Source organism: Dendronephthya gigantea, unplaced genomic scaffold (assembly GCF_004324835.1).
Source record: "Dendronephthya gigantea isolate DGI-Jeju-01 unplaced genomic scaffold, DenGig_1.0 000002F, whole genome shotgun sequence".
In the NCBI taxonomy this organism is placed as follows: domain Eukaryota; kingdom Metazoa; phylum Cnidaria; class Anthozoa; order Malacalcyonacea; family Nephtheidae; genus Dendronephthya; species Dendronephthya gigantea.
The window spans coordinates 2,399,272-2,411,285 of record NW_021163012.1 but is presented as its reverse complement, the minus strand read 5'-3'; the positions used below and the strand labels follow the sequence as shown (position 1 = coordinate 2,411,285).

At 37.6% G+C, this 12,014-nt stretch overlaps 1 protein-coding gene and 1 long non-coding RNA gene across 2 annotated transcripts; one reads left to right on the top strand and one right to left on the bottom strand.

The window, feature by feature from the left end:
• Nucleotides 1–45: 45 nt before the first annotated feature.
• On the top strand, nt 46–7,364 carry LOC114535050 (runt-related transcription factor 1-like). Its single transcript, XM_028556433.1, has 4 exons — nt 46–668; nt 933–1,037; nt 5,151–5,348; nt 5,834–7,364. Exons 1-4 carry the CDS (start codon nt 338–340, stop codon nt 6,703–6,705), a joined length of 1,506 nt encoding a protein of 501 aa, XP_028412234.1. The 5' UTR covers nt 46–337; the 3' UTR covers nt 6,706–7,364.
• On the bottom strand, nt 7,286–11,126 carry LOC114535090. Its single transcript, XR_003688190.1, has 3 exons — nt 11,038–11,126; nt 10,318–10,611; nt 7,286–10,149 (listed from the first exon to the last, which is right to left on the bottom strand). It is a non-coding gene; the product is annotated as an uncharacterized LOC114535090 (long non-coding RNA).
• Nucleotides 11,127–12,014: the final 888 nt, after the last annotated feature.

Below are 12,014 nucleotides of genomic sequence, written 5' to 3'. Positions count from 1 at the left end.
GTGCTTCGTCGGGTTTCGTAAGCCGTTCGATCACGGACGTCCTTTGTCCCGATCTTGAGGCGTGTGATGCCCGGCGCTTCGCGAACCTTCTCGACTTCTAGACGCTTCGAATTACCGCTGAACGATCGCAGCCGGTTTCTACTTGCCCGCACGCTGATTGGCTAATCGCCAATAGGCGTACTTAATACGTCACGATTAGGGGGAGTTGTTGTGATGTTAGCTAACGAAGCTCAAGCAATGTGAAATCCATATATATGCAAGGAGTTAAAGGCGACACATCATAGTACATTGACCGTCTTGTTGTGGTTACACATTCACTGCCACAGAACCCGAAACTATGACCGCGATTGAGACATCGGTTTTACCACGGAAGGTAAAAGGGGAAAGGTCTATGTGTGAGGCATTGGCTGAATACCCAGGTGAATTGGTTAAGACTGATTCACCGAATTTCGTGTGCAGCGTTTTACCGTCGCATTGGAGATGCAACAAGACTCTGCCGGTCGCTTTTAAAGTCGTCTCGCTCGGAGACATTCCGGATGGAACTACCGTTCACATTTCGGCCGGGAACGATGAGAATTTTGCCGCAGAACTACGAAATGCTACGGCGATGATGAAGAACCAAGTAGCGAGATTCAACGATTTACGCTTTGTTGGTCGTAGTGGACGAGGTTAGTAGGGAGATGTATATGTATATGCTTATATCTGAGGATATATACTTACTTATACACACATTACTATATAAACATACACAAAGCTACCTTTGGCATATGCATGTACACACAGTACGCTTGCATTTGACCTGGGAGTAATTAGCCAATGCCACCACAGCCGGCTTGTATAGCAGCGGAATGTATTCAGCTAATTTTGAGTCGTTTAATGTGATTTTCTAATCGACTATTTGGAGCTAAACTGGGATTTTTTTCGACTTGCAGGAAAGTCGTTCACGTTGACTATAACTGTTAACACCGAACCACCACAAGTTGCGACTTACGTGCGAGCTATCAAAGTCACCGTGGATGGACCGCGCGAACCTAGAAGTAAGGATTTGTTTATCTTGCATTTTAATATTAAAAATCTTCCTATATATTCTGAGGCAATTTGTGGTTTTCGCGAGGGCAAAACAATGCCGTGCACTATTTACATGCGGTTTCTTCCTGATTTAATTGAGTTTTAATATTCACGAGATTTTAAAAGGCGATCCAAAACGGTAGCAAGGTGTGCGCAAACAGTGCGCAAATTTGGCCAGAATTTTTCTATCGAATCGTTTTCTCGTCTTCGTGCAGAAACGCGAAAAAAATCGTCTGCATTTCGCGACGTTTGATATACCAGCAATTGTCTGCGATAGCAAACGTTGAGATCGCCACATAATGTAAACAAACGAGAGGAGCGGTGGCATAGAGTTCATTTTGTGCCCTGTTCAGTGTGAAATTTTGACAAGCACGTGTCCAATGACAGGCCTAGACCCGGCGAACGCTCGAACACCGGGCTCGTGGAGATACATTGGAGTAATTGTAAGCCCCGAAACATTGCCATTGCGATAACTGTATGCTTTCAATTCCGACCGCAAACAATCCATGTTTACTGAATTGATAATTTACTCACGCTGTGCAAGGACAGGTGATAAATACCACTAGGCCAATCGCGACTCATCTTCTCACTCTATTAAATAATAATCACGCGAACATAAATTTTTGATGCGAGTACGTCTTTGTGATTTACAAGCTGATAATAACCGGCATCTTTCCATTAGTGTGATGTTAATTGTGACCAATAGCGCTCCATTCTATATACACAGCCCATCTGGCATGACATATTTCAGCGCAGGTGCATTGTATAGGTGAAAACACTTGACATACATATTGATACATACGATGATTCGACACAACTCCCGACCGGTTATTGTCAGATATAAGGCCGAAAAAATTGCATCGTTTTTTACAAATTTCTGTTAACAATGTTTGAAAAAATTCGAGTTCGTTGAAGTGCCTCGAAAATTAATGCGTGTCACATTCCTCCAAAATGCTGACGGCGGAGAAAGTTTGCTCCCCTTAAAATTTATTGGTAGCTTTCCAAAATTTCACGCGCAATTTTGAGTCTGGACCAGGAATTTTTTTGCATATCTTTTCACGGATAAACCTGAGCGGATGGATATTATAGAAAGTGCATTTTACGGGATTAATTTTACATCGGGGGTAAAAATCGAAATGTCGCAGAAGATGTATGCGTGAAATTATTTGTCACATGAGATTGTCGACAATATCCCTTTAAAGTACACTTGTGAATTCAGTCATGCGTTTGTCTGACCAGAAATCTTCACGCGGTAAAATTTACAATTTACTGCATTCGAGGACACTCGAAAGTGTTTACACTCAGTGGAAACATAGGAAAATCTCACATTGGAGGAAAAAATTTGCGGAACCCGTTCTAGATTTTCGATATTTTCTTTCGTGACATCGCTAGCATTGTTTTGATTGTTCAAGGGTCCAGGGGAGAGAGCGTCCACTTGGAGTGATGTCTTTCAACAAGTGTGTAATATACGATGGCTCTTTACAAAATCTCCGAACGCTATTGTTGAAATTTTCTGTGATTGCACATCACAGGAGGCCATGTGCAACCTGCATATTCAGATGCGGCTTATCTTGTGAGAATTGCTTCAAGAGGTCTTAATAAGTTCCACTTTGCACGAACTGAAAATAAGCGTGTTTTTTTAAAATGCTGATGATTGAGTATATTGTAATATTCTTTCAACGCACAAACGTGCAGACGAACCGGCCGGCCGTGTGTTTGCCTTCGGGCTGTGTTTGAAAGGAAAAACAAGTTAGAATTTCGTATATATATGTATGCCTTTCGAAATATATATAGCTTCGGTGTTGGACTTTGCAAATTCTTTTGTGTTTTTTGTTTTGAATTCGAAAGGAAAACCCTTACCTAATGAGGACAAAAATACTTTAATAATTAATCGAGTTCACTCCACGACAGCATTATTATTGGATGGCATCTGGTTCACATATACGATATGCAAAAACAGATGCCGTACGATTATACCACTTGAATAGAATGGCATTTGCAATGTTTTATTAATCGCGCTGGCTTCGTATGCCATCGAATTCTTTGTGATAAACGGTATGAATATTTAATAAAAGCAAAGATGATTCATGAATCAAAGCTATATATACTCACTTGATTTTCTGCCAGCTTTTGCAATTATTGAAAGTGTCAAAGCAGTTTGAATGTCATCCTTCAATATTTTAATGTGACATTTCACCTGATGAATTCACAATCCCGGAAGAAAATCCCTTTTCTGTCAAAAGATTTTCGACTAATTGAATCCCCCTAAAAATATCTTAATCTCAACGCAGAGTTTTTAAGAAGCATGGGAATGAATGAGGAATGCATGCAGAATGGCCTGAAGAATTTGAAACTGTTGTTAATTTAAGAAACTAAAGTGATATATCCATTCCTGACTTTTATAATAATTATGATGATATATTATTGTGAGATTTTTTTATGCAGAACCTATACAAACTTCACGTCGAGTCAAAATATAAAAAATTACGCCCATATCAAATATTATATATTTGGCAATATAAAACTGAGACGTATAATACTCCATTTATAGACAAACTCTTTTCAAATACATTGAATTTTAATGACAACGTTAATAATTACTTTTCAAAGGAAATCTCGAAGCATGCTACTCGATGAAGCAGATAATTTCTCATTATTTATTTACGTAATAAAGAGTCTTCCGGAAAACAAGTGACGACTTTGGAAAAACGTTTCAATTTTTACGCCCTGAATGAATAATCCAACCGCGTCAAAGATTCTTGCGTGGAAAGGTTAATTTGAAGATGTTTCAAGAACTCCATGTCGAAGCTTCTTAATGCTGCGGAAAGGGATCGCCTTTTATGCTCGTGAAAACTCATCCCGATGCACGCTTTAGCCCTTAATTATAACGTTCTAGCATTTAAGTGCCTATATATATTCTTGTTTGTGTTTAAACAAACCGGATCGATTCGAAGACGACCATTACTGAATGTGGCTCTTTATTTTCATCACGAAATCATTTCAATATTATAAGATTAAACAAAATATAAGTTGGTGATGTATTCGCAACGTTCGCCTCGAATATATCCCCGACAAACTCCCATGTTCAATTCCCCGATTTCATGAATTTGCCTAATCTTAAAATGTATTTAATTTGGCTAAAATTTGACGACATTTTGTCAGACCGGATCCTGAATTAATATTATACCTGCGCCTGCGATTTTAATCGTTGAAACCGTCTACACGCCGTACTTGTTACTTCAAAGATAATTTAATGAACTTTTTAACCGCTTTTATAAAGAAAAATATATCTTTCACAAACACAAAGCCGAAAAATGTTGAAGAATTACGTTGATTTCACTAAAATGTGTTTGGCAATGTTTATTTCCGTTTGTTTGCAATTATCCTTCGTGAGCAAAAGTGCATGTTAACACTTCATTTTAATATTGTTATAAAAAATATTTTGGCACAAACTTGACAAATATTGATGATTATATTTTCTTGTTTAAAAAAAAGCAGTTTGGTTGCATGAGTCGATGAAAAAATTTACACGTTTGTGAGTCGAAAATATTTAGTCTTGGCAAAGAATTCAAACTACAAGATCAATCATTTAAAGTCGTCTGAAATTTGGGCGTAGAACCGGAACAATGCGTTGGTGGCCTTCGTAAAGTTTACTTTTTGCAAACGTCGAGAACTTTAATAGATATGGGATGTCTTTTTCCCATTCTCACATTCCAGAACATGCAGACTAATTTTGTTATCTCGTGAGCGATTGAGCGTATGCTCAATATTATCTTCAGCTTGCATCTCATTTTCAATTCAGACGTTCATACTCATAGTTACGTTCCACGCTAAAAAAGCGTTATCATGCGCTCCAAAACGGTGGTCGAACTGCGGTTGTCTGAGAGATAAAATATAATTGTGTTTTTTTCATTGTGTTAATGGTAGTCATGCCGATTTCAATCATTCGCCTTCAAAATCTTTCCTGCACGGGGAAATAACATAAGTGTAGAAGTATTTGTAACACTGTATGATTAGTCATGGTGTAAAAAAACTTTAGGTTTCAAAACACCCCGATCTTATTGTCTTTATACTTCTTCCAGGACATCGTGCAAGAAATGAAGAAAGGGAATTGCATCACTCATACGAGCCGTATGTTCCACCATTAGACAGACTAACAGAGTTGGACATGAGAAGAAACAACTTTGGGCCATTCACAGAATTGCAGCCAAACACTTTGCAGCCATTGCTACCGAGCAAGATGGCAACGGATACCTCGTCGTCTTTTGGTCTGCCCGGAGGTAATTATTCATGCCTATATCAACCTCAAAATACAAGCCTATGCAAGGATTTGCTTTAAAAAAACAAGCAAGCTGCTATTTCTCATGTCAATCAATTAATCGCTCTCCAAATACAAGATTAATACCGAAAGGGAAAAACGTCATTTGTGTACTTCGTACTCGTGCACCATCTGCTAGACACACCAGTTCTGTTTCCCGTATTTAAACCGCCAGCCCAAAATATCCACCCTTGTTTACTTGCGATAGCAACAGCGCGTAAAAACATAGGTCAATGATTCAGCACTTCTAAATAGCAAACAATATTTTTGTGATGCTTGAGATTTCTATCTTCTTTTCGGAATTACGCACTTCCTTGTGTAACTTTTTTTTCGAAACTCTGTCAAAAGGGATTTCACATGATCAATTATTGCACTTCACCATCTCCTGTTTACGGTTACCTTGTATTTCAAATTTTAATCTCAACTTGTTTTTCAATTGTTTTTCAGAGTTGCCCAGAGCGCAACCTTCGTGGCCAAGTTTTCATACCATTCAAAATCTAGTGAATCCTGCATCGATGAACAGCCATCACAACGTTCCTGACAACGGCTTAGTCTACAATAATCTACCACAAAACCTCATTCCTTCTCCCAAACAAACGCCGCTGATCTCGGCCATGAATGGCGATAATATGTCTCCACTTTTTCCACAAATGTTCACCTCGGACACGCGGTACCCGAGCTCTTCGCAGTACCCATACCGCGCGAATGCCACGTCATCTCCCGCGAGTACCGCGAATGTGACGTCACCATCCCTCGGGTTGTTCTCGAGCAACACGGGTCTGGATGCGAACCAGAATGTAGTGAACGGTGGACTAACGCACATGACCAACAATATGAACATGTTAAGCAATCAAGTGACATCATCCATGGTAAATAACGGCTTGTTCACGCCGACAACTTCTTTGGGGGACCAAGATCTTTTAAATCACGTGACATCGAGCACGCCGAAGGGCATGTACCAGAACCAGTCTCAGACCTCCGGTAACCCAATGCCGCTGACCCAGTCTACTGTGTACTCGAATATCGGTAACACGTACCCTCTTCTAAGACCAACGTCCTCTATTATGAACCCCGCCCTGGGACTACATGATGTCGGGGGGGTGAAACTGCCGCAAACCAACGGGGTTACGTATACGGACCTCACGAACTCGACTGCAAGCCTAAATGGGTATGCGTATTCACCAAAAGACGATAGTCACGGGGATCTGGGCAAGGTATCCGATGTTATGAATCATATTGAGGAACTCAGTCATGCGCGTATTAAACTTGAAACCGAGGCTGTACGGAGTAACTCGCCCAAGGTTTGGAGGCCATATTGACTAGCCGACATTCGTTGCGACACATTGAACTTCAACAACCAGACGCTACTTTGTGTGTGAAATACGTTTAAGACCATTTATAGAATGGGTTTTATTAAGTTCAATCGCTAGAAATCACTAGAATTATGGTAAAAAAGCAAAGGTAGACAAAAGCATGTCGATAATACTCACTTTAATTGCATTAAACTGTTGTGGTCTACTTGTTTTGAAGAAAAAGTTTCATTAAAAGAGCTCGTTTCAAACAGTTTCATCCTCAGAACTCTTATTCATGCATTCACAAAGTGGGCGATTTTATTCCCAGCTTGTGAGTTCAATGTGACGCGACGCGACGCGACGTGATATGCACGAAAAAAACGATTTAATTTATCGTAAATATTTATTTGTAACATAATTGCTGTAAATTATTCTACATTATATAAGAATTAAGAGTTTTTAAAACGCGTAAATATATGCAGTCCTTTGGACGATATTAGAATGTCAAGACATGAATTATAAAGAAGGTCGTCATATGAAATATAAACACGGCCTGTATTATATATTATTGTAAAGAGATCTCTATATATATAATTCTAGCATGCATCATTTTCAAATGTAAATTTCCTTTTACAAAACTCGTTCGAGTTAGACGATCTTTTTATTAAACTAGATCAAAAAAGAAACGCCTGAAGTTTGTTTGTTTGTTTTTGTTGCTCAAAGATTGCTGCAAGACGACTGTATTTGAACAGTTTCAAGAAATGAAAAGGGAATTGCAGTCCTAAATCTGTACATACACATTAATATACTGATATACATACCCGTACATACACCTTCATATATATGCAAATACCTATACTCATACTTCAACTAAATCAACACCTTATTACCCTCCTATACCAATGTTATTTTTGTTATTTTCTTTCTCAAAATTCTTATCAAAGCGATAAGATGATAAGGCAAAAATCACTTTACTGTGAGTGAAGCTTCCTACTGAAATATTGTTATAATAATAATATGCAGACTCCTAAGAAAGTTTTTTTTAAATGCGTTTATTTGTTATAATAAAGGTGGGCAGATGCAAGCAAAGTTAAACTTTCCTACTATTTTAAACCTAAAAAACATGCAGTCTATTCGATAAGAGATAAAATCAATATATTTCCTCCTGATAAATGTTGGTTTACATCAACGGCGCTATAGAGCACAGTTACACCAGAATTGCGATAAAACCCACTAGAATAACCATCAAATGAAATCTCGAAGGTAAAAAGCAGTGTCCATTATTTCGCTTGACTTCGGGAGGTTTCGTCGTGTCGTCGTTACTTCCCGGCTTCGTGGAGGAAACTGTGACCACACACTGTTATTTTCAGGGAGTTATTTTAACTCTCCCATTATCCTTTTTTAGTTGAGTTAAAAATTTAACTATAGTTTTGGAGTAAAAATAACTCTCTTTGAGGGGTTAATAATTTTTAGACCTTATTAACTATGCAGAATTAACTCCTTTTGGGGGAGTTAAGCAATCTAACCCTCTTTTATGTGTTATTTTGACTCACCTATTACCCTTTTTTGGGGGTGATAAAAATTCAACTCTCTTTTTGGAGTTAAATAAAATTCAAAATGGCGTGCACAAGAGGAGCGGGTTAATAGTTTATTATAAATTTTAGTCTTATAAACGTGAATTGATTTAACTCTGGAGTGAAAAAGGCGGAAAAGGCTTCAAAAATTACGAATGTTTGTGCCACTAATATAATTTGACTTCTAAACCCTATATTTTAACTTATATCGCTTTCTTCATCCCGATGTATAAAGTTTCTTCCTACGGCATTTAACTTTTAAGTTCAAGTTTATAAGGCTGTTCTGTTCATCTGTATATCAAAGCCATTCCCCCCATAAAATAGGGAAAAATGGCAGGGCTGACGATGATCTATTGATTATATATGTTATTTCTGGCTGTGAGGTCGTTATTTCCGTTTTCGAAACCGTCGGCACAGTTTTTTTGTATCCGGGCCGAAGCTGCCGGTAAAATATAATGTGTTTATTTTTTAACCTTTGCCGTAGGCCGAGGGAAGTTTTCGAGACCGAGAGCACAGATTTTTGCCTCCGGGCTGAAGCTGCGGTATATAACGTGTTTATTTTTTTACCTGTACATTATTGACTTCATGAAACACAAAAAAAGCAAAAAAATAGAAAATAATAAAATAACTATATAAAAACTATAATTTCTGCAATCTACAAGGCTACAAGCCATTTCAGAATTTTAATACGTCAACAACTCCTTGAAAGGATATCCTAGTCGGGAAACAGCCAATGAAATGACAGATATTGTTACCATAGCAACTAAATCACGGCAAATTCGGGCAAATCGAGTTAATCGACTAGAAAAACAACGTAAAATGCAGCGAAAAAAGGAGTAAAAAATCCAAACTAAGACGTTTTTCGGGTATGTTTTTTATTTCTAACATACTTTTAGCCTTTTCCGGAAAGGTTTTTACACATTTTAGTCTTACGTTGCTTTGGTTTGGCCGTTTTATTCACATTTCACACCGGGCCGGATGCATTTCAAGCGGGCCGGATGCAAAAATCAATATTAATTATAAATAGGTCATTTTATCACTTTAAAATTTACAGTAATCAAAGTCTTTCAGAAGTAATTCATAATTTAGGGTATAGGAAGAGTATTATTGAGGTTAAAAGCAACAACTGATGTTAGAATTATTTAAAAGTGGGCTATGAAAAGGTGATCCTTTCAGACAATTAATATAGCAATTCAGAGCTTTTGTATTGATCTGTCTTTTCAAATATACAACTCACAATATTACACAAATGCATGTGAATTGATAATAAGAAATTTTGTGAGATAAATTTACCAATATGACACTACGAGAACCTTTGGCTTTAATGTTTTTAGTTTAATAATCCAATACACAAACACAATTTGCATCAGAACTCTGAAAGTAGAAATAATATAACTCCGATAGTGGAGTTACCACTGCTTAACTCCTTTTTAAGAGTTACATTTTAACCCCTAAATGATAGTTATTCTGACTGCAAAAACGGAGTTAATATTTTACTCCAAATCTGGAGTTACTTTTAACTCCAAAAAGTGAGTTGTTCTGTACCTTTTTCCGTAACTCCTATTTTAGGAGTTAAAATAACTCCCTCAAAATAACAGTGCAGTGGTGCTTGTTTTTCGCGTGCCCATCTTGATGCCTTTCACGTTACTTGGAAGGCCTGACCTTGTCCTGGAAGTGTTGTGCTCAGGCTTCTGCGCGGTTGTGATAGGAGAGTCAGTGAGGAAGGTGGAATATGATGTTTTACGTTCTACGTTTTTGGGCGAAGTTCTTGGCATGTTGGTTGAGGGAATTTTCGTGGATGAAACTTGTTGGACAGACGGAAATCGCTTGCTTGTTAAGGCTGTTGTGGTCGTCGGTGAAGTGGGAGGAATCGTGGAGCACTTTGAGGGGGAAGAAACTACAAAAAAGAACACGAAGAGTTGTTTCAGGTTTAAAAGTTTAACAATCATCAAGCTTATGTCTTCACACGAGTTCAATAACCTGTGCACTGATCAAGGATAAAAAAAGGATACAAAACTTTGCATTGAAAAGTATACGAAGTAGATTTTATACAGATGATACATACCACAGGTGTAGAAAATCTGGACATACTTAAATGCCCTCTTACAATACGAGGATATCTCTGTGTCTCTGTAAAACACATTGCAACTGTCGCTCGCTCCATCGCATTTGTTCTTTACAAAGTCTTCCACAACTTCTTTAGTACAATTTTCGTTCTCCTTGGTATTTTGTATTCGGGGGCATATGAATTTACTTTTCTGGCCTATCTTTATGGAATCGATGCAAATTATGCTCCTGTTGTTACAGCTTAACGTATTCCCCGCAAAGTCGGCGCAGGCTATGAACACATTTGTTTGGTCTGCAATAAATATTAGACAAAATCAAAAGACAATTTCGTTCGTAGATTACATTTTAATATAGGCCAAACTATAGAGCAAAATCAAACACCACAGCTCAAGCACCACAGCTATAAAGAGTAAAGACCATCTGAGCATGACCATTTTTAAAATGCGAAGTCCGGTCGCAAAATGCTGTAAGAGTTCCAAGAAGAAATATAGCTCTTCACTTAACCATATGTACATGTTACTATATTTTTCCTCAAAGATGGTTATTTTGCCATAGTTAATTTTACCAAATCAATCAATCAGTTGAAACACACAAGTCGACAAGATATTAAGATGCCTGCATGCTCTGATTCAATTAGTCTGTGTATGCAACCGTGGATTTTTTAACCAAATTTTCATTTATTTTGCAAATTATTAATCACCTATATTTATATACTTACCATAGGTTGCATAAGTCGTTTGAATTGCACATAAAATCAACAGTATTTTATAGACATGAAACCGGGGAAAAATCTCAGCCTTCTTCATTTTGAACTCTCGGGAAATGAAGCAATATTAGAATACAGTAGACCATGTCAGCTTGCATGCAAATTAACCCATTTCAGATGTTGTGACCATGGAATAGCCAATAAAACTTAACCATTTCAGACCATGTGATTTGAAATTGGTTAATTTGCATACAAGCTGAGGGTCTATTGATTAAACAGCCAGAATAATTAACCTGTTTTAAATCACACTATTAAATAATCTGAACGGTTGATAGAAACAGAACCACTAAATAATAAAACGATACTTTAAAACTATATAAAGGTAAACATAACCAGTTTAAGATCTCTCGCAAAATACTGAAAATACACAAAATCAACTTTCTCTTATTTGAATCCAATATTAAATAATTATAGTCTCACTGACCAATGAATTGACTATGTCTATGTTATTTGTAGCGACATGCGTTTCAGCTTTAAGCTTTATGAAACGTTTTTCTGTCGATCAATTTGTTCAGACATTCATTCAAATCATGAAAAATACCTTTCAGGTTAATTATCATTAGTTTATTTGTGGTTGCGGCTACCTCTTTCTCCTATAGGTAGATACATTTTAATTAAGTTCTTTTTTGTTTCAATTGAGTATACAGTCTCACTGACTATGTCTATGATTACTGTACAATATGTGCGCGGGCTCGTTGCGTGCGTCTCGATACCAGACCGTCTCGGTACCAGACCGCGAGGTAAAATAACAGAGCTTATTAGGCCGGGTTCCAGAACTATGGCTGAGCAGGTCAGGTCATTCAGCACTTCATACCTAGTTAACAATTAGTCGTCGAAGGCCAGGTGATTACAAGGCTATATTCACAGCGCCGAAGGCGTTAGTATAAATTTTTAGGTGTTTACATATAATAATCAGCACAATTTCATAA